Raw genomic sequence first — 27,143 nt, forward strand, 5'->3', positions numbered from 1 at the left:
GGAAGAAACTCAGAGCTATATGAAAAACAAGGTAGCAAACAGCAAAGAAAAAAAAAGCCCATGGTTCAGTAGTGCTCCCATTATTAAAATAAATCATATTTCAGCAAGATAATAAATGAGATACAGCTCCATTAATCCAACATAAATAGAACTGAGTTACCTCAATTGCAAAGCACTTACAGTGCTTTGTAAATGTCTTCAAACCCACATTCTGCTGTCTTAAAAATACAATTCAAAAATATATTAAAATAGAAGTTTGTTCTTTCACATTGAAAGTGTAGAGAATGGTGTGCAGGTGTGAAAAATAACTGAATAAGTTTTCACACCCTCTCTCATAGCAAACTCCAATTAGCTCCATTTCCTAAGTTACCTTACCAAGGCCCATATAAGTTAAAATCAAGCCCACCAGATCACAGTAGTTCTGTGATTTGAATACTCCTGGATGAAGAATCAAGCCAATTCAGTTATACGATGTGACTCTGAAGCAAAGGACCTGATGAACATGGGGCTGCTGAAGAACTCCAGGATAAAATTATTCAGAAGCTATAGACTAGGGGAAATTTCTCCTTCCTCTCCACCTCTCCCTATTTAATACTGCAGATGTTCTTTTGTGAAGAAGGGTCCAGGTGATTTAAATCAGAAAAGGTTATACAACCTTTTGGGCACTGTCATCATTATAAAGTGGAAGATACTGCCTCGATCAAACATGGGCTAAGAAAACTGCTGAGGAAGGTCATAGAGACCTAGGATGATTTTAACAAGACCACAGAGATCTCTGAGACTGGGGAAAATGTTCAACAATTTCAGGATTACTCCACAAATAAGGTCTGTAAGGGCAGGTGGCAAGAAAGAAGTCACAGGAGAAGAAAAGTCATATGATTTGCTTTTAGAGGACACTTGCATGCATGTGGGAGAAACGTTTGTAGTCCGATTATGCAAAAGTAAAAAAAACTTTTGTTCCAGTCCGTCACAGACGAAAGACTAGGGAGAAGATTCATCTTGTAGCAGTACAAATACTTTAACTACAAGCAAAGGCAAAATATGGAGTGGCTCAGCAAGAAGGAAATGAAAGTCCTTGAGTAGCCAATTCAAAGTCTAAATCTGAATCAACAGAAAATCTATGGCAAGATTTGAAGACTGCAGTCCACAAATGATCCCAGTTAAGAGCTTGAGCTATTCTGCCAAGAACTGAAGGCTACAGTCCACAAATGATCCCAATCAAGCATTTGAACTATTCTACCAAGAACAGGCAAAAATAGCACCCTCCTGCTGTGAAAGAGTTGGTAGATGCTTATTCTAAACAACTCATAGCAAAAGGGGATTCCACAAGGTGGGTGAAGACTAAAGCAATAAAGTGTGGAGTATGTTGTGTAGATCAAATTCCTACTTTACTGCCCTCTGAATTATATTTTTTAAGACAGCAGAATGTGAAAAAGTTGACAACTTTTGCAAAGCACCATAGCATTAGGGAATGGAGTGCAGTATGAGGTCCCTGGGTGAAAATCCCATATAGCAGTGGTTTTTATCTTCTGCGCTCTGACACCCACCTCCTCCAGAGGCAACGAACACACAGGGGCTCCATTTATCTCTAGGATTCGGTCTCCTGGATGAATTATATTCCGAACATCAGGGCTGATGTATGGTCGACAAACTCTGTAAAGAGTAATTACAATTTAATATGTAGGGAGAAAGACTTTCTTTTGCCAGGAAAAAAAAGGTGGCTGCAAGTGAGCCGACACATTTAAAATGTTTGTTCAGACCTTTGATTAGATTTGGTTGTCCTTGAGGTTTTGTTTCTTTCTTTACATCTACTTTCAAATAAATCCTGATAAATCTTGGCAAAACAGTTGGGGTCTGCCCTGAATTAGGAGCTGAAGCATTACACCAAAAGGAAGTGGCAGTGGCAATGTGCTTCACCAAAGGCTGCCTCTGATCTTGACCCAGACAGTGATGTTTTAGTACAGAAAATGTATCCCCATGAGGAAAACGGCTGTGTTCCAGTTTTCTCACAGGGCAAGTCCAGCTTTGCTAGAGACTTAACATCAGACCCTAGACAGCCTCATACTGCTGCAGTAGCTTCCACTCTCCAATATCTAACTACTTCCTGGGCCTTAGGATGCTACAGTTCTTGTCCTGTGTGTAGAGACATTTGCACCAAGTCAAAAGCTACAGTGCCCTAATCCCTGGCTCTTCAATATCTCAGGCCAGTCAAGTTTTCAGGATATCCACAATGAATATTCATGACAGATTTGCATGCACTGCCTCCACTGCATGCAAATCTCTCTCAAATATTCATTGTGGATATCCTGAAACCCTGACTGGCTGGGGGTGCCTCCAGGACCAGGTTTGGGAACCACTGCCCTAGAGGGTTATACCATAATGCTTGGAACAAAAGGTGAAATTAGGCCTTACCTGCTAATTTTCTTTCCTCTAGACCCTCCAGACCGGTCAAGACGCTTGGTTTGCTGTCTTGGGGAAGCATTTTCAATTCTGTGCATCGGGAAAGTTGTAGCGCTGCCGTTTCTGTTCGCAGAGCAGATGAAATCTGGAGGAAACCCCATGGAACCGGAGCTCTCATTTACCAGGGAATGGCCCAGGAAACAACTTCCCTGTGCTGAGATGGCTCCGCAGGGCAGGAAGGATCTAAAATCACGGCAGTTCCAGCCAAAAATGGAACCACCGCCAACACTCCTGCCAGCGCAGTCATCTCCCCAAAATCAGCCCTGACCACGGGTAATTCCGCAGACAACTGTGGAGGTGTGGAGGATGGCGATTTTGGCTCCCCACACAAGCGGCACTGAGAGCCCGGCGTTTCTAAACCGCGCCGTGAACAGAAACAGCAGCGCAACAACTTTCCCGACGCACAGAATTGAAAATGCTTCACCATGACAGCAAACCAAGCAAGAACTGTAGCATCCTGAGACCCAGGAAGTATTAAGATATTGGAGAGTGGAGCCTACTGCAGCAGTATGAGGCTGTCTAAGGTCTGGAGGGTCACTGAGGAAACTAAATTAGTCTAATACTGTAAAGTAAACCACCTATTGCCCTGCCACCCCCACTGCGACAGATATTAGTATACTGCATTCTAGACACTGCCATTTTTCCCCATCTGTGTGGAAATATTTAATGTTTCACTTACCTAATAAGCTTATATTTACCTGGTGGGGGTTTGATCACCCAACCTCAACGATTCTAGTTTAAATCCTTCTTCAGAAGGTTAGCCAGTCTGCTATTTAAGACACTACTTCCCTTTTTTCAGAGATGCCATCTCTGCTCAGTAGCCCTTGGAAAATTATCCCATGGTTTAGGATACCCAAATTCTCTCAATGACACCATCCACACAGCCATGCATTTATTCATCACCAGGATGCAAGGTTCTCTGCCTTGGCCTTTACCCATGACTGGGAGGGACTGATGAGAACATCACCTGTGCATCTATCTGCTTCACCCTTTTTCTCCCTGAGCTATTAAGTCGAAAAACCTCTGGTAGAAAGCTTTCAAAACTTAGGCCACTTCCTTTTGAAATTAAATATATATATATGGCAACTAAATATTACCTCTGATACTGGGCAGTGATAGTTTTAGAAGTTAGTTCACCTCACCCGAAACCTGCCAAAAAGAGAAAAATCAAACCTGCACAACTTTGGAAATTGGTTGACCACTTCAGTGTATTTCTAAAGCACATAACAGATATGGAGCAAAAGTAAGATTATTTACCTGAAATGAGGACACCACCTTGGGAAGAAACGACAGAATTATTTAATGGATGTTCCTGCCTCTGCGAAATGGAGAAAGATCTGTGCATGTAACAACTCAGAACTCAAAATTCTCCTTGAAGAGATAGAAACCAACTACATAAAAGAGTGAGATTCTTCCAAGACATCCTTAAAGGGGGACAAAGGACAGAAGTCCCAGCACCTTAAGCAGCAGAATCAAACTCCACTCAGGACAAGAGAAATAAATAGGAAAATGTGTAGCATCCCACCTTAGAGAAGGTGCACTACATGTGGATGAAATGCTTTCAAGGACATCCAAAAGCTTCTCTTGAGCAAGAGAAAAGTTGCAACTTGAACTTTAAAGACCCTCCTCCCCTCAGTTAATTCTACTTGGACGTGAATAAAAGATTCAGACAGAGAACTAATCTCCTCTGTATACCACTTGCCAAGATTTAACAAACTTTAAAGTATGCTAAAGCGGGGAGGTGGTTCCAAAACTAAAAAAGCATGGCAAGAGACATGCGCCTCAAAAACGACAATGCTGAAAGCAAGACCACTCAAGAGACATGCTGTAATAGATTAATGGAAAAATCTGAGAATGTTGAAATGTCTTAGACAGATTAAGTCGACTTAACAAAATCTCCACAGTTAGTTTGCAGCCATAAAAAAAATTTAGCAGATAGAATATGAACGCCTGGAGCACCCAACCTAACATCAGAAGCAACTGGAATACATTCTGCAATTTTCCATGTGGCCAGGGATGCAGAAATGTTTTCAGACCTTCAGAGCCAGTCCAACTGCAGTAAGCAAAAATAGTGTTGGCACTTGTTGCCATGGGATCTAGAATGGATGGTCTAAATTAATTGTTAAAGGCCACAGGAAACAAGTGCCATTCCCCACAATTGAGATGGTGTGTGCTGGAACAAAATCTGCTTGAATATTTTGTATTCTGGCCATAAGAGCTGCAAACAGAAGAAAATGCTTCTCATACCTCCTTATCTGTTGACTTGAGCCACTGCAGTAAACTCTTGGGAAGAAACCACCCTCAGAGCTCTTCCATGAAGAGGAAGGCAGGTGGCCTGTAGCAATAGTTGAACTGCAAAAAGCTCCACAGAGTTGAAGGACCAGGATACTATGAATTAAGACCAAGCTATTTGTGCCACCTGCTCCTGACAGAAAGCATCCCAGTCAACAGCCTGGTATTGGATGTTACTGGTATTCAAATGGGAATGTCAAGGTTGACATCTTGGAACATAATGCTGAACCTAAGCCACTATCTTATACTGCACCATGCTAGAACTCCAAAGGTAGACTAATAGCTCTAGGAGCATAGTGACCAATGAGAGAACAGAGAACCAAGGACTTTATGTACACCAAAGGCCACAAGACTAAATTTGATGGGACTGACACCAATTCCAGCACTTGCATCCAAGCCTCCATGACTGAGGTTCCATGTGGCACAGAAGCAACAAGATGTAGAATTAATCTGGAATAGTCCCTGAACGCAAAGTGATGGTGACAATTTTCTCAATTAGGAAGTGTAGACCTGGAAAGAAAACTAGCCTGCCCACACACCTGGGCTGCAACCTCTTCAATATCTTAAAGAGTAATGGCTCAAAACAGCCAGATTTCTCAAAATGAATGCATACCAAATTATTCTCAGTGACTTAAAGGTTACCAATAAAACTCTTGGAGAACACATTGGGAGCAGTTTCCCAAGCCCACAGGGAATACACTGGTCAACCAAAAAGAAATTAAGTGGCTCAAAAGAAATAAGAAGAAAAGCCTCGAGTTGCAAGGATATTAAAAAAAATGTCCCCCGCTGGAGGTCATGTAATGTGAAGCTAGAGAGCAGACGGGTTCAGAAGGAGCTCCCGAGATCCATACTCAATCAACGTTAAAAACTCACCAGAAATTAACACATTTCAGCCCTAACTGGCAAGGATGTCAAACAATGAAAATAACCACCACAACTTCCAACACAAAGAGCTGAGAAAACCCTAAGAGGCAAACAGGTGAAGGGGAAACCACCCCCATGAGACTCGACAAAAAAAAAAAAAAAAAAAAAAAGGGCAAGAGAAATACAGCCATCAAGACAGCCATTGAGTATGCCCTTCCACAGATAATGAAATCCAAACCAAGACAAGACAAGACTGATATCTGCAGCAATCCCTCACAGAATCAACTCTGAAATCTGGCCAGCTGATGCACCCAAAATACGGACTCTGGAGAACTGGCAAAGTAACAACAGAGCAGCGCACCCAGAATCTCTAAATAAAAATGGAAAAAAAAAACCCAAACCAAAAAGACTGCAAAACTATTCATTACATGGTACTTTTGCACACCAAAATCTCCTGTTAGAGGTACTGCCTCATAACAGTGAAAAGACTATGCACAATGTTGATAGTGTTTACTTTAGGGGAAAGGAATTTGAAAACAGACATTGTTGGGAAAATGTTCATGTTGATATACATGTTACAATGGTACTGCAAGAGAGAGGGGAGGACAGAGGGAGGGGGACCTCTAGGGACACAGAGGGGCATGCACAAGGAACACACACACACACCCACACCTTAACCAGTACTGCAAATCTCCTTATACCTACAGGACAAGGACGCCAGACTACCCCCTCCTAGAGAACGCCACTTTACCACAAAACAGGAGAAGAAATGAAAACAATAGATCCCACAGGTCAGAGCAATGAAACTCAAAACCTAGCAGGAACAACAAATAAATCACAAATAGTTAACATATAATATAAGAGATCTATAATCCACCACAAAGAGAGCCAAGGCACTAATAGAGCTAGAGAAAATGAAAGCAGATATCTACCTCCTTCAGGAGAAAGAAAGAAATTCAAAGCACACTGGATAGCAGAAAACCACCACTTGTACAGCACCTCGAAAAGTGCTGCTGTGGAAATAGTGATCAGAAAGAACAGTGCAGTACATACCATAAGAACCTGGAAAGACAAAACAGGGAGGGCAATAGCAATGGAAACAAAGATAGGAAAACAACTAATCTGCATAGCTAATATCTACGCCCAACTGCACTTCCTGCAGTACATCAGGGGATGGACAATTCTCCCCATCATCCTAGCTGGTGAGTTTAACTGGACAATGCAACCTGAATGGGCCAAAACAGAAAAGGAGGAAACCAAAGAAAAAGATCACCTACCGGAACCAATGCAGAAATCCTCCCTAATAGACATCTGGAGGCAGCCAGCAGTAAGAGACTATGGTGCTCATTTTCAAAGCTACATAGAGGGGCATAATCGAACGGGGCGCCCACGTTTTCCTGAGGACGTCCTCGCAGGGGCGGGGGAAACCCGTATTATCGGAACAAGATGGACGTCCATCTTTTGTTTCGATAATATGGTCGGGGACACACAAATCTCAACATTTACGTCGACCTTAGAGACGGTCATCCCCGGTTTTCAGCGATAATGGAAACCAAGGACGCTCATCTCAGAAACAACCAAATCTAAGCCCTTTGGTCGTGGGAGGAGCCAGCATACGTAGTGCAGTGGTCCCCCTCACATGCCAGGACACCAACCGGGCACCCTAGGGGGCACTGCAGTGGACTTCACAAATTGCTCCCAGGTGCATAGCTCCCTTACCTTGGGTGCTGAGCCCCCCAAAACCCCTCCAAAACCCACTCCCCACAACTCTACAACACTACCATAGCCCTAAGGGGTGAAGGGGGGGCACAGACATGTGGGTACAGTGGGTTTCGGGTGGGTTTTGAAGGGCTCACATTTACCACCACAAGTGTAACAAGTGTGGGGGGGGGGGGGGGGAATGGGCCTGGGTCTACCTGCCTGAAGTGCACTGCACCCACTAAAACTGCTCCAGGGACCTGCATACTGCTGTCAGGGAGCTGGGTATGACATTTGAGGCTGGCAAAAAATATTTTGAAAGTTGTTTTTTTTTTAGGGTGAGAGGAGTTAGTGACCACTGGGGGAGTAAGGGGAGGTCATCCCCGATTCCCTCCGGTGGTCATCTGGTTAGTTCGGGCACCTTTTTGAGGCTTGGTCGCAAGAAAAAATGGACCAAGTCGGCCAAGTGCTTATCAGGGACACCCTTCTTTTTTCCATTATCGGCCGAAGATACCCATACGTTAAGCACGCCCCAGTCCCGCCTTCGCTATGCTTCCGACATGCCCCCGGGAACTTTGGTTGAGGGCACCCAAAATCGGCTATTATGCCGATTTGGGCGACCCTGGGAGAAGGATGCCCATCTCCTGATTTATGTCGAAAGATGGGCGCCCTTCTCTTTCAAAAATGAGCCCAATAGTAACCTATGTAACTTTGTAAGTCTATGTGAACATAAGAATAGCCATACTGGGTCAGATGAAAGGTCCATCTAGCCCATTATCCTGCTTCCAACAGTGGCCAATCCAGGTCACAAGTACCTTTGAAAATGAGCCTCTATATATGCTCTTCTCAGGTAAACAACACATACTCCTGCATAGACTACTTTATGATAAACCACTAACTAGCCCCAGAAATCCTTTGTAGAACGCATGATTGAGTCAGACCACATCCCTCTAAAAATAAAAATAAAAACCACCAAGCAAACTAGAGCAGGAAACACAACCTGGACACTGAACACCAAACTACTATCAGACCCCAAAACAAGCAAACAAATAGAACAAGCCATAAAAGGGCTACCTCAAGAAAAATACAGGAGAAGTAAATAACACATGACTGGACGCTATGAAGGCTGTCATAAGAGACACATGCATAAACCTAGGAACTCTAAAGGAAAGGGAGAAATGGCAAAGATGGCACAAACAGAAGAACTGTACCAAACAGAAATATCCCACAAAAACACTCAGTCAGAAGCACTACTGGAGAAAATATACCTACTAAGAGTCCAACTAAACAAATACCTTGCCAAAGAGGCCAAACTCAGCCAAAAAAAACCTAGGATGCACCCACTACATGCAAGGCAGCAAAATGGATAAAATACTAGAAGCTAAATTAAAACTAAGAATAGCATACAACACAATCAAAGAAGTACAAGATGAAAAAAGTGCAGAATACTCAAAAAAGGATATTGCAGATTGCTTTACCAGATACTATAGCAAACTCTATACTTCAGAAAATAGTCCCACCCCACAACAAATGAACCAACTACACATATCAATTACTGGGAAAGAACTAAAACAGGCCTTGAAATCCACCCTAACAGACAAGGCACTAGGACCAGATAGCTTTCCTATAGAATTCTACATGAAATTCTGGTATACACTTTCTCCTCTGCTCTTAAGAGTACTAAATGAAACCTTAACCATGGGAGCAATTCCACAAACATTCACACAAGCAAAGTCATAATACACAACGAAGGAAAGAACCTCAAGCTCTGTGACTCATATAATCCTCTCTCTTTTCTGAACGCAGACGCCAAATCCCTCCTCTCATTACCCTTCTCCACCACCGTCAACTCCAGGCTCCGCTCATTCTGCCTCGCCCCACCCTATGCTTGGAACAACCTTCCCGAGCCCTTACGCCAAACCCCCTCCCTGCCCATCTTCAAATCTTTGCTTAAAGCCCACCTCTTCAATGCTGCGTTCGGCACCTAACTCAGGAAATCCAGACTGCCCCAATTTGACTGCCCCTATCAGACTGACTGTTCACGTGTCCTTTAGATTGTAAGCTCTTTGAGCAGGGACTGTCCTTCTATGTTAAATTGTACAGCGCTGCGTAACCCTAGTAGCGCTTTAGAAATGTTAAGTAGTAGTAGTAGTAAGTTACTCAACACTGGCCACCAGATTCAACAGCATATTAAAAAAATCCCATCCACAGAGACCAAAACAGACTCATCCCCGGCAGAAATAAACTGAACAACAATTGCAGGGTACTAAACCTAATAAACTGGGTACAAAAGCATGAGACAGATCCAATAGCACTCCTGGCCCTAGATGCCGATAAAGCATTTGACAGTCGAATGAGACTACCTATTCGCCTGGCTAAAGGCCCTAAACTTTGGCCCAGCTTTCCTCTCAGTAATTAAAGCCCTCTACAACCAACCCACAGCTCACATCAGGAACAATGAAAGATTGTTGCACCAATTCATGCTAGGAAGAGGAACCAGGTAAGGCTACCCTCCAAACCCAACCTTATACGCATTATCACTAGAACCCTTTGCCCAGAAAAATAAAATCATACAAAACTGCAAACATACATGGAATAAAAAAATCGGTGAAGACCACCACAAGTTGGCCCTCTACAAAGATGACATGCTGTTGTTCCTAAAAATAGCCAGGACAATCCCTAAGTTCCTAAATTCCTTTGAAAAATACAGCAGGATATCTGGCTACAAACATCAACAAATCAACCATCCTCCAACTCAATTTAAGAGAAAGAAAAGAACTAAGCGCAAACACACCCAATTCCTGTGTCAAAACCAAATCAAATACCTGGCAATCAAAATCTTCAACAATCCAAAAGAATTAACACCCACTACCCTCCCCCACCCCAATGCTAGAAACTATCAGTAGAGATCTGGAAGGCCTGAACTTTCTTGCACAATCTCTGGCTGGGCCAAAATATAATAAAGCACAATACTATTGGACTGGTAATACAGACATGGCACAAGACCGCCAATTGGCTAAGTTTCGTACCCAGCCTGTCCCCAATAAAACCGATACTGCTAGATGAGGAATTCTAATCAGGCCTAGATACCCCAAGGTAGATTCAACTGGAGGACAGAAAACGGCTTCAACTGAATTATAGACTTTATAGCACAACAAAAAGTCATTGACAAGAATTATTTTCCAGATGCAAGTCCACCCCACAAATATTTGCAGTTCTGCAAATTATTTTCATTCCCCAAAATGGCATTGCCTCAGAGAAATCAATCCACTGGAACAGACTGTCAGAAATTCCCGTGGGGGGGGGGGGGGGGGGGAGAGAGATCTTATCGAAGAACTCTATAAAATCCTCAACAAAGAAAACAAGCGCAACTCACTTGCACCAACAAAAATGGGAAGACAACATGGGCTTGACATGGACAAACATTCATAGAATCTCTATCTGCACTGCTCAACTAGATACCAAAATTCAAACATACCTAACTCCAACATAGATGCATAAGATCTTTGCAGACCTCTCAGACACCTGCTGGACAGGATGCAGCTTTAAAGGAGATTTCAGACATATGGTGGAGCTGCCCAAAGATACAATTATTCTGGGAGGCAGTACAACTCGGAGAAAGTACAACTAAAAACCAGTAAATACGCTGAATGGGACATCCCAATAGGCTACACACTGATGCTCCTAGGTGCAGCAACAGCAAAGACAACCTCTGCCCTACTAGATAAAAATGACAAAAAAAAAAATCAATCAACTTCATGTTCCTAGCAGCTAGAATGATCACCACCACCACATGGAGAGAAACCAACTCCCACTCCTCAATAGAGTAAAGGAAATCAAAAACCTGGCAAATTCTAGAATTAGAATAGGGAGTAGCAATAATGAAAGATAGAGAAGTGGCGTTCAAAAAAAATATGTAAACCCCTTACACCAGCTGGAAGATGGCAAAGACAACAAACACCACCCACATATACGCAACGCAAACACCTAATATACATACAGAAGAAAAATTTCACACCATCCAAACAATAGATTAGTGCATGCCCCCCTCAGAACCCCCCCCCCCCCCAAGACTCAAATATCCCATAATAGTATGACCATCAGCCCAGGAGCCCTCTCCTGAAGGCCAAATAGAAAAAAACAAGTCCAGCCAGCTTCAAAACAAAGGACCAAGACTACACATTTAACTGTATAAGAATACAAAGAGCAATACAACACGGCCACATATATGTAAAACTTTAAATGGTTATGTTAATATACTGTCTCCTACCTCAACGATTGCAAAATAGGAAATAAATGTCACCAGGATTAATATGATCCACCGGCTGTACCAATGGATAAACTGATCTAACCAGGTGTTATAAGAACATTGTTACTGCAATTTGTTACAAGGTAATTTGTAACAGAGTTCTGTGTTTTATTCTTTTTTTCTCTGTAAACAAAAAAAAAAAAAGTTGTAAAATTGGAAAATTTTAATAACAATAAAGTTTTAAAAAATTGCCCTGGATCTACAGCCATTATTACTGATGAAGGTTTCAATTTTGAAGTAACAGGAGTATATTCTGATTCTTCAGACAATTCTAGAAGCAGTTTTGCTATTCCACAATCTACACATATGGCAGTGTGATTGGTTTTTCATCTGAAAAAAATATGAGTGTTCTCCCTCAGTATACGATGAGGCTCCATTGGCTTCCCTTAAAAGCAGGTATTGCTTTTAAAGTCATTTGTGTGATTTTTCATATTTTGTATGGTAGTACATCAGAATTGCTTGTTCAATTCTTTTTGTATTCATTTTTTTTTTACTTCTGTTGAAATTATCTGCTTTTAATGGCGTATGTGTGAAACGCCATTGAAGCAAGGTATCCTACATGGGCAATTGCTATCTGGAATGAACTTCCCCAGTATATCCGATTGGAAACAAACTGTATGCAACTTCAAAAGAAGCTAAAAACTTTTCTTTTTGGTAAATTTTAATGATGTGTTAGTGTAATTTCTCATTTTTGTACAAGTCTCTTTCGATGTAAACTGCCTAAAAACTCAAGCCGGAATTAGTGCGGTGTATAAGTTTGAGATTACATTAGAAAGATCTGTAACATGGCATGCATGACTGCCACTAGGGGCACAACTTGCCATAGGAAGAGGCAGCCACCTGTACATCTGAGAGGTGTGAAGCACAGGGGCATCCTTGTAACCTCAGACACTCAAGTTCTTCAATTGCCTGCTCTACTACCATTCTGAAATGGAACAACTGCAAACCAGAAAGAGTGGTAATAGCTATAATGGTCCAACTTCTGCCTCCACCCTTCGTGCAATCTACAAAAATTGTGCCAAAGATTTTTAAAATGGAGAAAAAAAGACTTCAGAAGCTCAGAAAAAAAAGACTTCAGAAGCTCAGCTAACCGTCTCTACTTGAGGAAGGCGGTAGGAGCCTATGATGTTGGCCATTTCAGTGGAGTCCTAATGTTAGGTTCCCTGGGCTATTGAGGCTATTTTATTTATATATAAAAATCTTATGTTTGATCAAAGTCCCACGTCCATCTATAGATTGAATAAAAGAGTGATATCTAGTGTTTTTGATATGCATCTATAGTTAACATCTATCATACAGCAATAGATCAAGACAAGGTTGAATGGAAAGCGTGAACTATGCAGTTATCAAGATGTTCTACAGAAAAAGACCTCTTCTTAATATATAATAGAAAAATACAAACATGATTTTAACAAAAACAAACATATCAATGATATACATAGAGGCATATTTTCAAAGCACTTTGGGAGGCTAAGTTCCATAGGTTTCTATGGAACTTTGGGAGGCTAAGTGCTTTGAAAATGAGCCTGATAGTTGTTTTCTAGGTACATAATCAAATCATCCAGCAGCAAGGCCTGAGAAATTGAAAAATGATTTCTATAAATAAAAAAGTACCATTTGGAATAAATCCAAGATTATACTGTCAGAACTACCAATGAGCTCTAAGATCATTAAAAAAAAATTTTCACAGAAAAACTTATAAAAGGCTCTTTAATAATGATATAAGTAATAAAAAAAACACCCCAAAATATGCCTACTGGAATCACTTTTCCAATGTACTATAAGCAGTCTTTCACAACGCTCTCCTCACATAACTATTGTAAAAAGGTTTAAAAATAAATGTTGGGGTTTACTAAGCCGCTAACGCAGCAATGCCATAACAGACCCCAAAGAGTCTTACTATGAATAAAGCCAAGTTCAGTATTTGAAATCACAACGCAATCCTTACAGGCACTTCCAGAAATCCACACACAGTCTTCAAAACTACAAAAAACAGGCTTTGAGCCTTATGGATCTTTAAATAGTCCTTCAACGCTACCAGAGCTTTTCTTTAATAAACAATCTTTGTCAGAGTGGGCTGCCTAGGTACCAAATTATTTCCATTATAAAAATAAAATTTAAAACAATTCAATATCACAGAACAAAAAGTTTGATACTAATTGAAATGCAAATGCATTTCAATGACTTCATTTCTGGTTCAGAAACCAGTGTTTCTCAATCAAAATAACTGTATCAAACTCTTGCTTCAGTTGTGAGCATTAACATCTGTGAGTCTTACAAAATCTTTATTTACACTATTATAAAGCAGGAGAGGAAGTGATGTCGCCGAGTGGCATGGTTGCCTTAAAGCGGAGCTCCAAGCGACCCACGGGGATAAAGCGATAAAAAAGCCCGATCTGCAGAGCGGAGTTGTTGGCAATACAGCACAGAGGTGTGTGCTGGGGAGAAGGAATGGAAATCAGATGCAAGCGGAGACGGAGAAGGTGGATTTCTCGCGTTTTGCTTATCCAGGAGTGAAGGCAGTGCGGGGAGAAAACAAAATGGCGTCCGCAAACGCACAACCGGCATGAGTGAGCACAGACCGCATCCCCAGCAGAGAAGGCGCCTACAATGGCTCAAGGGGAGGGAACGGATCGTGCAGGACCTGAGGTGGAGATGGGACCCGATTGGCTGCAAGAAATAAAGGATGATTTAAAAGCAGTGCGAGGTGAGCTGGTGACTATGAGCGCTGATTTGAAGGGCGAGATACGGGAGTTTGGGTCCAGAATCGAGGAGGTAGAAACCCGATTAGACTCCCAATCAGAGGCAATAGAGACCTTAGATCACCAATTCACTGAAACCCAGATGACACAGCAGCAGGTTTTGGATAAGCTTGAGGACCTGGAGAATCGCAGCCGTAGATGTAATTTGAGATTCAGGGGGCTGCCGGAGACCCCTGCTTATTTAGATTGCGAGGAGACATTGCAAAAGCTAGTGAGTGAACTACTGGCACAATGTGGCACTGTGATAGAGCTCATGTCAATCTACCTGGAGAGAGCACACCAAGCTTTTGGGTCCCCACGTGCCAACACTATTATAAAGCATTCATCTCCAAAAATTATAAAACAACTCAAATTCATGTACTTTCAGTTAACTGAGTGTGCTGCCAAGCTATACTTCCAATTTTTAACAGTTGGAACTCTTTCATAAGGAGTAATACTGTCCATTTCACTAAATATAACGGGCAGAGGAAATGGTTTCTATTAGTGACACATTTTCTTCACCCAATATAAAACACATTCCTTCACTGTAGGAAAAGATATCAATTAATCCATTAGACAAATTGTACTTAAAACCATTTACTTAAATAAATCACATAAATCATTCATAGTATAATATTTTTACCTACAGAACAAAGACTGTGCTTTGTTATATAAATGTCACAGGCAAACAACTAAATCTAATTTTTTATTCAGTCCGTTGGGAGATACAGTATTAAATTCAAAGATCAAACATTGTTCAATCTTAAATCAATAAACTAATCAGAGTTACCCCTTCTCCAAGGGAAGTGTGGTTTCTGCAATATAAAAAAGCCACCTGTAGTCTTCAAACTAATAGTTCATAATAATTGAGTGTTCTATCAATGGTTTCTCAGTTGCCTATTAACTGCACTCCTATGTTCAGTCAGTCTTTTATTCCGAGTTCTTCCGGTTTTGCCTATGTACAGTAACCAATATGGGCAAATTCCAGCATATATCACCTTTTCTGTCTTGTAATTTGAAGAGTGCCATAAGATAAACTGGCTCTTTTTAACTGGGTGAACAATAAACTTAACTTTTGCATTCACTATGCAAACCCAGTAATTGCCATATGGACAATGTCCATTTCATCTCTCTATATCAGATGTCCTTTCACTGAAAAAAAGCTGAAGATGTTAGTAAATCTTTTAAATTCTTACTTCTCTTATAATCATCTAATAAATCTCTTATCTTCAAAGATATCAATGTGCCAATTCTTCCTAAGAATTCTTACAATATCTTTTGAAAAGTAATTAAATTCCAGACAGCAAGTGATTTTTTTCATCTCTTCTTTACTCACTTTATTCAATAAGTCCTTCCTACTCTTCAATTCTGCCCTCAGGAAACATTTTTCAATCACTCTTGCTTGATACCCCCTCTCCAAAAATCTATCTTTTACTCTTAATTCATATGTTCTTCTCAGTACATAATCTCTTATTCTAAGGAACTAGATAGGGCAAATTCTGCTTTATTTATTTTATTTGTTACAGTTGTATCCCACATTTTCCCACCTATTTGCAGGCTCAATGTGGCTTACATAGTACTGTAAAGGCGTTCGCCAATTCCGTTATGAACAAATACAGTAATGCTATGGTAGAATAAGGTTCGTGTGTACAGACACATTAGGGAATCGTAGAGAGGAAGAGTAACTTATATCAGTCAGTTTGCTATATATATCTGCAATTAATTTAACATCTTTATTAGTGATTAAAATGCCCAGAAACACTATATTAATCTTTTTTGTAATTCATTTGAAATGTCAAGTTTCCATCTACGTTATTTATCCAGTCGTGAAATTCTAAAAACTCTTCTTCCATACCTTTCCAAATTAAAAACACGTTTCCACATTAGAATTTTATTGGTGAATCTATTAGTTGTCAAAGATGTTCTTTTCAACATTAGCCCTAAATAGATTCACTACTGCAGGTACCATAGTACATCCCATTGTTGTACCCTTTATTTGGTGGTAAACTTTGTTGAAACTAAAATAACTATCCTTTAATACAATCTCTGTTAGACTCACTAAAATTTCTACTAGAATCTTTCAACAATGTTATACAAAAGCACTTCTCAAATCACTTCATTGGCTTGGTCTTGCAGGATGTTTGTATACAGTAGGTAATTGTTGAGATAGTCATAATTTAATAATGTAGTTCCTTTGGGCCTACCAGACTGACAGACTGCACATCCACCATCTGCTGGAGACTGAGAATAAAATACGAGAATACAATACAATACTGACTGACCGGCAACTGCAGAAAATTATTATCTCAATCTTATGTTTTCAGAGGCTTCATCTACTGCTATGTGTACTTAATCCAAGCATCAGCATCTTGACCGGTCTGGACAGCTGACAAAATTTGAAGTTTGAAGTGGAAGGGGAGCATGAGCTCCCTCAGAGTGCTAAATCAAAATAACTTGAAAAAAAGTCAACCCAGACTCCAAGGAGAATGAAATCCCTGTTTCCAGGTATTTCTGTCACACTATTAAAAGTATTAAAAAAAAACCCTTTTCACTGACAGATCTTCCTTTAAGGCAGGTAGCTTATCTGCTCTGGTAAAGATTCAGAGACCTGAGTTACTTTGGAATGCTGCACAAGATGGCCACTCTTCCCACATTCATACTAATGATCTGAGGGTTTGCACACATCATTACATGTCACCTTTTTTGTCTTTTTGGCCTAAAAGATAGCTGGTAAGTTGAATCTTGGCTTGTTTCAGTCAGCACTTAAGAGGCCACCTGCTCCAAAAAAACCACTGGGGTCCTTCCAAAAGCACACCCCAAGAATCTCCTTAGATGCGCAGACTGTGCTACTACATGAGCCTCTAGCTGTGGCCTAAACATTATTGAAGACACTGCTCCTGCAAGAAAAAAGAAAGCAATTGCAACCCAAGCTCCCTTGGCCCAGCTGTATGAAAAGACCCCCCCACACACACACACTACTAGCAGAACTGATGAAGACCTCACCTGCAACAGCACACAAAAAAACACACACACACACACACAGATATGCTCAAGGTTCTTGTCTTAGCTTTAGATTTAAATGTTAGAAACTCTGGATGAAGGGAAAAAAACCCAGCTTAGGGTAGGGGGAGGGAACATATTCCTCTGAATTATCCCCTTCTGCCAAGGCTTGCATTATGAAATGTACCCTGAAAATTACCTCAAGCATATAGGCTGAGACAGTAGGAAAGACCAATGCTTCAAGCTTAGTGATCCAGAAGAAAGCACTGTAGCTGGCCTGAACACATGGCCTCTAACCCAAGTTCCCTGAGGACCAGCCAAAAACAGAAAATCTTCTCTTCTTGCAGTACTACCAGTGCATAATTTTTCAAGTTTCTGCTGCTAGTAGCATGGAACAAAAGATGCAGACTTCTTCTGATGTTTTAAAGTGAGGAAGCAACTTCCCATCCAATCATTTAAACACCTTTCAGGACAAAGAAGAAAACAATAGTGAAGAAGGGAGGTGGGAGAAGAACTCAGACTTCTCCAACTACCATCCTTGCTCCAGATCAATTAAAGTTGCTGTATGTCTTTTTTTTTTTTTAATTGTTTAAAACCTCAAGCGAGGTACCCCTCTGCACAACTGATGCCCAGCTCTTTAACTGGGTCAGGAGCTATTTCAGTAACCAGTCCAGGAGCTGCACAGTGCGTCACCATCCCCTAGACACAGAGAAATACTGAGCATCAAAGCACTCAACATTTTTCACTCTGTCTTCATCTGCTGGTCAACGGGTAGAACCCACATATTCCCTACTGGTCTGGTGAGGACACTAAGGAATGTACTGCTACAAACCTTGGGGCTGATGCAGAAACCTTCCATTAACGCCACATACTAATATTTAGCATGCGGCTCCCTAATGCAAGATTAACAAAATTTTGCTTCTCAATGCAGTAACCAAACAATATCCAAATTGGCCCTGCACAAAAACATGTCCTAGTATGGGAGGGCTCACCAGATGCATATACACACTGCTCTGTGCTAGTGGCATCTATGCCTTGCGCATAAATTGGCACCCAGAGTTGCATGAGCACACACATGATCATGTACTGGAATGCAGTTCTGTGAATCAAGGGGCAGATATTACATGAAGAGTAAAAGTCAGACTGAGGAATGCAGTTGGTTGATTCTAAAGGTTTGAGCAGCTATTTTAGGATGGTTTGGGGAATTAACTATGCTTTAGGATGAAGAATTTTAATTTGTGCAAAACATTTTTCCATTTTGCCCTTCCAAACTGACTTTTATTCCAGTGCCTATTAATAGGAGTTAAAAACCTCTCTTTTTTTTTTTTAATTCATTTTCAGGACCTTTATTAGATTTTCAAATACCACAGAAGCAAAAATAACTGGAAGCAGAAAATAAAGATACACCAACAGATATATAAAAATATTTAACCCCTCCAGGAACTGCTCCTGGCCAGCTATATAGCCTTAAGCTGGCTAAGCTCTAATATTCAGCGTGAGATAGCCAGCTGTCTTGGCTGAATATTACTGCTTAGCAGCTAGCCCGGTCACCGGCTATGTCATGCAGCATAGCTGGTTACTGACAATATTCACTGGCTGACCAGCTAAGGTTAGTGGCCAGAGAGACCCTCATGAATAGCAGGTCTATCATTGGCTGCTATAACTTAGCTGGCCAGCCAATGAATATCGGCTTAACCAGCTATGTTTTTAGTAGCCAAAAAACCCTGGAAATTCAAGTCAGTCACCGGATACAGCCCCAGCATTGAATTTCTGGGTTCACTGTCAACCGTGAGAGTTAGCCAGGCTCCCATGGTAATCAACTCACAGAGAGGGTATTCCTTTTCTGTGGGTGGCATGTGCAATTCTCCATTAGGGGAAAGGGAATGGGACTTGATATATTGCCTGTCTTTTTTGCAACTACATTCAAAGTGGTTTACATACTATATACAGGTACCTGTTTGAAAAGGCATACCCTACTGACCCAACTTAAGTGCCTGAACCCAGCAACACAACGAATCCAAAGCCTGTAAAGAACACTATATAACTCTTCTTCTCTACGATTTTCTAATGTGTCTATAACACATGAACCTCTTTCGACAATAACATCACCTTGTATTTGTTTCATCACTGGAGGTGGCTAACACCTCACGGTACTATGTAAGCCACATTGAGCCTGCAAATAGGTGGGAAAATGTGGGGTACAAATGAAACAAACAAACAAATAAATAAATAAATAAAAAGATTTAAATGGCCAGGATAACCTCTTGACCATTTAAATCACTTATACAGGACTATATAGGGAAACCAGACAGTACCGCTAAATGCACCACTAACCACCTAGGTCAAAACTGGTTAGTTTGTCGGTTGTCCGGGGCAGAGCTAGGGCAGAGCAGAAACTTAGCTGGTTAGTGGTGATTTTCAGACCATTATACTCACAGTAAAAGGAAGTGAGGATTTCATGTCTGTTTCTAACACTACAACAGAAGTTCCGAGGTAGCCTTTTGTGTTTCCATAGACCTGGCTTTATAGCCCCAGCATTGCAGTCAGCTCTTTTGCTCTCTGTGCAGTTCTTTGCTTCTGCACTGAATAGCCAGTAGCCTCATTACCATGGATTTAAATGTGCTGCGCGCTACACTTTGTGCATGGTTAGCTCATGTGCAAAACCCATTTTTGCATAGGACATCCATAATAAATTGTATGCTAAAGCAGAGCTAACCAGTATTCAAATCCTAGTACACTTTCTGCATCGGCCTTCCCTGTATATAAAATCAAGGAGTATACAAAAAGTCTGCAAAAGGAAAAGCTGGAAAAAGTAACCAATGCAAATTTAAAGATCTTTATTTTGATCTTTAAAATTAGAGAAGTACACGAGTGATAATAGAGATTTATACAGAATGAGCAAGAACAGCCTTAGCAGGAAACAGAAGAAAAGCTGATGCAGAGAGAGAAACATGGTCTGAAAGAACACCAGAAGATGACTGGTACACAGTGAAAAGGAAAGGATCTATAAATGAGCACAAGAAGAGTGGTTGATGCAGAGACAGAGAACAAAGCTATCCAAAAAAAAGAACATCAGAACAAAGGTTGATAAGGGAGAAAGAGAGAAAACTTGGAACAGAGTACTAGAGGTGAATGAGGTAGAAAGAAGATCAAGAAACACAAGACAGCATGACAAATGAATAACAAGTTAAGTCAACTGAAGAAGAAATGTGGGAAATAAAAACAGATGGAGGTATTAACAGCTGGATTCCATAATATGGGTCCGGCAAAAGAAATTCATTACTATCAGACTTATAGGCCCTCGCTCAATTAACATTTAGAGAGCAGCTGAAGGTTTGTGTGTTTCAACAGGCATATACAGGATAATAGGACAGCTTGACTCTGCAAGACTAAGTAACTGACATACTGTTGACAAGAGATAGTATCATAAAATGAGAGCAGATCAAGAATTCCCACTGGAGCTGTGATACCTCTTCAGTGATGACCTGACCACGGTCCTTGTCATACAACATCTTTGCCTCCTGAGTACTCACTCTGTGACCTGGACTCCAGTGGTGCTGTTGGAGGTGGCACCTTCCACAGATAATGAGAAACCCCTCTTGCCATTATTAGCAGCAGGCACAGAGACCATGGTCAATGTGTACGGAAGCTGCTTATGCACTGAGCTAGTGGAGAGTTGATCAAACATTGGCGCCAAAACAAGCAGGTTGTGGCATTTTCCACTAAAAAGAAAAATAAAAGTAAATTACAGCCTGACACAACCCTGGAGACAACGAATCCTATCCAATCTTCCTCCGTCCCCTGGAACCTGCGCACAGGGTATCAGTTTTTCAACTGTTTTCTGCCCTGGCAAGTGAAACATGTACAGTACATTCTGATTTTGGTGCCCGACATATGGGCAGCAGCCTGTGCTTCCAAATACTCTCCTGCCTCCCAATCCATATACATGTCAGAGCAAAACCAAAAGAATACATTAAATGCCATGCCCACTTTATCATAAAAATAGCACGAACATGCCACTGCAGACCTCTCTCACCAATAGAGCGTGGAGTGTTGCACCAATGAATATGTGTCACCGTCTTCAATGATAACTTTGCAGTTCATGCAGACAAAGCATTCTGGGTGATATTTGTAATCTCCAGCTACCTATAGACAGACCGATAAAACTGACATTAACATTTATTTTTGTTACATTTGTACCCCGCGCTTTCCCACTCACGGCAGGCTCAATGCGGCTTACATGGGGCAATGGAAGGTTAAGTGACTTGCCCAGAGTCACAAGGAGCTAGCTGCCTGTGCCTGAAGTGGGAATTGAACTCAGTTCCCCAGGACCAAAGTCCACCACCCTAACCAATAGGCCACTCCTCCACTCCATCACATTTAACTAATATTTAATTATTAAGAGTGCATATGTGAGCTGCAGCCATAGTTACAAAGGCATTATCATTGTTTGGGCTACAGTATATCAATTTTGCCTATTTTGGAAAGTCAGACTGATAAAACCAACATCCATGTGATAGTACTCAAGGTTGCATGATTACTTCCTCCTGGCCACTCGCTATCAATATTTAGATGAAGGGTTAGTTAAATGTTTCTCTTAACTGTTTGGCTTCCAAGGGTGATGGTATAGAAACGGAAGCAACTGCAAGCACCATGCTCCTAGAAAATCTAAGAATTCATGTCTAGTAGTACAGGGTACAGCATCTCTTATTGTCTAAGTGAGAGCACCACAAGCCAGATGAAACGAGTACCCTCTAACCCACCCACTGCGTCATCAGGCTCAAGAATACCATCTTGATTATGTAAGCAAGCCTTACAGGACTACTTTGGAGTGGCATCAGCTTGCCAAGGATCACCCTAAAAAGGAAGGAGACTAGTACTCTGTTAAAGGAAGATCAAACGTTGGATGTTTTGAATGTAATTCCTGAAGAGAAAGCAATATTCCTTAAATTGTACAGACAAAGTTATTATGAGCAATGTCATCTACCACACTGCAAAAACACACTGGCATCCGTGTGGTTTTTGTATATGATACAAATTACAATAAACAAATGTGTTAGAAAAAGAGCCTTGCAAGGCTGGAGATGCCGGGCAAACTCAGTCCTTGAGGGCCAAAACCCAGTCAAGTTATCAGGATTTCCACAAAGAGCATGCATGAGATCTATTTACATGTCCATTGTGGGAATCCTGACAAACTGACTGTGCCACAGTCCTCAAGAACTAAGTTTGCCCACCCTTAGTTTACTTTGCCCCAATGCTGCAGCTAAGCCCTAATGCAGAAAATATCACTCATGCCATAAATACGACAGAGAACAGCACTACTTATAACAGCCATGAACATCAGAGTTCCAGGACTTTTATTTCTATCTAAAGTCTGATGGAGGGGGGAGTGTTTCCTTGTACTACACAATCCAACTGTATTTTAAATCATACAGTTAACCAATAAAGGAGGGCCTTTCCAGTGAATCAAGCAGCATTGATGGGGCACAGGGAGGAGAACAGGTCAGCCTATCAAGAGATTGCAGCAACAATAGCATGTCAGGTAATCAGGTGTTTCAGATTGTTGATAAATATCTCTCAATGACTGTAGATATACTACAGCTGCATTACAGGCTCTTAACTTTACAGGATTTGATGCACCCAGCTCAACATGGTCACTGTATTTGGAATAGTGAGTAAACAACTCAAAGACAGCAGAACTCAGCAAAATGTAAAAGTGTAGAACTCACTGGGGGAGCCCCAATACATACCATCACTGGGCCTGTCATCAGCAGGGAGCAACCATTACATTGCTCACCAAACTTCAGCCAGTAGTCCTTATGGCAGTATAGTTTACCATCTTTCTTGAAGTATGAGTTAGTGAGGGAGTCCTGACACTCTGAGCACCTGGCAAACAGATCAAGAGAGAGAGGGGGATGGAACTCATCAATGTGAGAGAAGAAAGGAAACACATGGGAAAGCTATGGAAGTGGCAGTGGTTGTACAGTCCCCCCCAAAAAACACCATGTATATCCATCCACTCTCACTCCAAAGATCCCTTCCCAATCCTCAAGATTCTGTGTCCATTGAAGAGAGGCACCTTCATCCAGTGTCTTATTTTTTAACCAATAGGCCTGACTAAGAACCAAGAAGCCTGGGTTCATGTGCCAATCACACTTCGTGACTAAGTAGCTATCTCCCACTGCCTCATATATCCACAGAGATTCTGATACAAGTACTATGGTGAGTACTGTTATGTAATTATATTATACATGGTATTCTTCATTAAAAATACCCTGGTTTAGGATACTACATAAAAACAATGTAATAACTGCTTTATACTATCTACCTAATCAGATCACAGGATTCTGCCTTTTCTTCAACCTGAATTGCTATACTATACACAGATTACTTTCGAGCACTACAGCAGCTCAAGCCTTTTTTTTTTTTTAATTTGAGCCTAGAAGGGTGACAGAGTCCGAGAAGGACCATCTGCTTGAAGGATCGGTAGTGATCCCAGCCTGCACTGTATATGGAATAGCCAGGAAGGAAAGGGATGCTCAGTCAACCAAGCGTGTCTCTCAAAGCTGCATATCTCAGCTCTAGTTCTCCTTCCATTTACTCTTTTCAAAGTTCTCCATCCTGTTTTGTACAAAAATCACATCATCTGTGTTTTTTTGACTCTTAATCCGTTTCCCCTGACATATTACAGGGTTTCTTCTGCCTTCTCTACTTCCTATACTAAGAAGCAAAAAACAGCGAATATGCAAGAAATTATTAAAAAAAAGCTTTGACCCACTCAGACCAAAATACGCACTGGGAATCTAAATGGCAGATGAAATTTAATGTGGCCAAATGCAAAGTGGTTCACATAGGACCCAGCATGATGTACATACAATTGGGATGATTTTCCTAAGTTATGAGTTACCACTTAAAAAAAAGATCTTGGCGTCATTGTGAATAATATGTTGAAGTTTTCAGCCTAATATGCTTCAGCTGCCAAGAAAGCAAATAGACTTAGTGATTATTTTCAAAGTAAGGAAAACATAATAGGAATATCATTATGACTCTGTATAGGTGTGACCATACTTTGAATATTACAAGTAACTCTGGTCATCTCATCTCCAAAAGGAGACAGTGGAGTAGTCTAGTGCAGGGCTACACAAATATGTTCTACTCTCACTTTTTGTTTCTCTCTTCTGTTCCTGGCATTTATGTTCAGATTCTACCTCCTTGCCCCATTCACAATTTTATAAAGTTCATAGCCCCACTTGCCATTTATTTTCAAAGCAGAAAAAAAAACCATTTAGCCTCCATTCATAAGAAGAGAAACAGCGAGAGCAGAACATATATTTACAGCCCTGCAAAATACAATTTTGCATATAGTCTCTGTTGATGTACTTCCTTTTGTTTGTGTTTCGTAAATTTTAATCAAAATTGTAATTTGGCTTTGTGTTATTTTAACTTTGTAAACTGCTTTCATTGCTATAAGACAGTATTTCAAGTCTTTTAATAAACAAACACCGATTTTTGAGATCTACTGTGGAAATTATAGAAGGAAAAAAAAACTAGCATGCAGCAGACCATTAAAAAGGTAGCCCATTTGGGAATGTGTTAATTTCCTGTACTTACAGAAAAGGCAGGCATACATACCAAATACAAACAGTGCAATAAAGGGAAGGCCTGGTTGTCCTCTCCTTCCTCAAAAAAAACAAAATAGTGTGCATTGCTCTTTCACTACTCTATATTTTAGTGTTTTGCCTACCAGTTCAGAATCTTCCCCATAGGGATTTAAAAAGAATTGAATTTAAATCAGATTTACCTTGTTCCTACATCCACATATTCTCCTTAACATACAGATGCTAGGGTATAGGCTTAAAAAGACTGGGAACACACATTTTATTTATATATTTTATTTATTTATTTATTTTGATTTTGCTCACACCTTTTTCAGTAGTAGCTCAAGGTGAGTTACATTCAGGTACACTGGGCATTTCCCTTTCCCTGGAGGGCTCACAATCTAAGTTTGTACCGGCAATGGAGGGTTAAGTGACTTGCCCACAAGGAGCAGCAGTGGAATTGGAACCGGGTACCTCTGGATGTCAAAACCAGTGCTCTAACCACTAGGCCACTCCTCCACTCCTGTTGTGGTGCTAGAATGCATCTAAGCTTTACCTAAATTAGTCAAGATTTTTTTTCTGCCTATGTGCATCACTTTACACTAACTTTCATGTACCATTTAATTACCTCTCACGTTCAAATATTCCAAGATCCAAGTGCACGAAAGTAAAGGGGCGCTCTTACCGGAAACAGAAGCTGTGCCAGCAGTCATTTCCAGTTCTTACTGGAGGGTCTCTGGAAGTAATAATGGTGCCACCACATCCATGACAACTCCAGAGCTCCTCACCTACATACAATGCAAAGACCGATTAGTCTAGGAGACCTCAATAGGAATGAAAGAGAAAGCAGAACGATGCTCAAGAGCAGCAATGAACAGCGAGGTGACCACCCAACCCACCCAAGTATCAAAATACACCTCTTACACCACCCTTTCTAACACCTCCTTCTATAATACCTCATACATCTTCTGCTTATTACCGATTGTGTACAAGATCCTGTCATGACTATGTCATAACACTCTGTAAGCCACATTGAGCCTGCAAATAGGTGGGATAATGTGGGGTACAAATGCAATAAAATAAATCTAATGTAGTGCTAGACCAAATACAAGCACCTGTTTTGAAGCTAACACTCATGGAAAAGGAGAGATGTAAAAATCAGAACAAAAAGTACAACTATCATTCTCTTCGTCAGTATAAAAATCAGAAGCAGGAAGCTCATGTTCCCTCCTCACTTCCAGCAGCCAGCTTCAGTTCTAACAGCAAAAATGGACAGAGAGAAAGGCGGCACAACGTCATGACGAACCTGCATGCTATTTCAGGTAAGACACATGGACGCTCAACTGAGCAGGTACACAAGATAATAAGAGAGAATTAAAGAGACAGAGAAGAGCGAGGAGCTAAGCGCTTTCCCGCTCTCTTCCTCTTACCCGTACTTAGCTCCATGATTTTCACCACCAGGAAAGATCTTACTAACCCCTCCAGTACCACTTCCGCCTCCGAGGCGAGCGCGCGAATCTCCTCCGTCCAGCGATGATGTCACCCGGTGAGACTGTGGTACGGCGTCCTACGAGGTTCAAACCACACCTGACATGCGAGCGGACGCCAAGGGCATGATTACTCCGCCCACCCACGGCCACGAATCCGTCCAGGGCTGGTGGTCTCTCTTTACTCTACCCACTTGCTCTCGGTAGGGGGCAGAGCATGATAGATAGAAAGGTGAAGGCTAGGATCAGTATGTGGGGCAGTTACTGTGTTCCCCTCCTCCCCCTTTTTATTGTTGAATGTGGAGAGGTGTGGAGTTCACTCTTAAAGGTTATCAATAGAAATCAAACAAAATAAAACGTGGAAAACAAAATAAGATTATACCTTTTTTATTGGACATAACTTAATACATTTCTTGATTAACTTTCGAAGGTTGCCCTTCTTCGTCAGATCGGAAATAAGCAAATGTGGTAGCAGATATTGAATGTGGAAAATGTTTCTGTGCTTCTCCCTTGACACACTTGGGGAGGTATATCAAGGTTTGCACAAGCTCCTGGAGAAAAGGTCCATATTGAGATGGACATGGGGGAAGCCACTACCTGGTCCGGGCCTGGTAGCATGGCATGTTGCTATGAATTGGGTTTCTGTCAGGTACTTATGACCTGGATTGGCCACTGCTGGAAGCAGGATACTGGG

At 41.2% G+C, this 27,143-nt stretch overlaps 1 protein-coding gene across 1 annotated transcript in view; it reads right to left on the minus strand.

Moving 5' to 3' along the window:
- The window catches only part of LIMK2 (LIM domain kinase 2), a 50,038-nt gene extending 23,362 nt beyond the window's left edge, over window positions 1-26,676 (minus strand). The window contains exons 1-6 of the mRNA XM_030218746.1: window positions 26,393-26,676; window positions 25,648-25,750; window positions 23,115-23,250; window positions 21,401-21,510; window positions 20,898-21,086; window positions 1,548-1,653 (exon numbers count right to left, since the gene is read on the minus strand). Coding sequence (XP_030074606.1) covers window positions 1,548-1,653; window positions 20,898-21,086; window positions 21,401-21,510; window positions 23,115-23,250; window positions 25,648-25,750; window positions 26,393-26,408 — 660 coding nt within the window. The 5' untranslated portion in view covers window positions 26,409-26,676. The remainder of the gene's footprint in view (window positions 1-1,547; window positions 1,654-20,897; window positions 21,087-21,400; window positions 21,511-23,114; window positions 23,251-25,647; window positions 25,751-26,392) is intronic.
- Between the last annotated feature and the right edge of the window lie 467 nt (window positions 26,677-27,143).

This window comes from Microcaecilia unicolor, chromosome 11, assembly GCF_901765095.1.
Source record: "Microcaecilia unicolor chromosome 11, aMicUni1.1, whole genome shotgun sequence".
Lineage (NCBI taxonomy): Eukaryota > Metazoa > Chordata > Amphibia > Gymnophiona > Siphonopidae > Microcaecilia > Microcaecilia unicolor.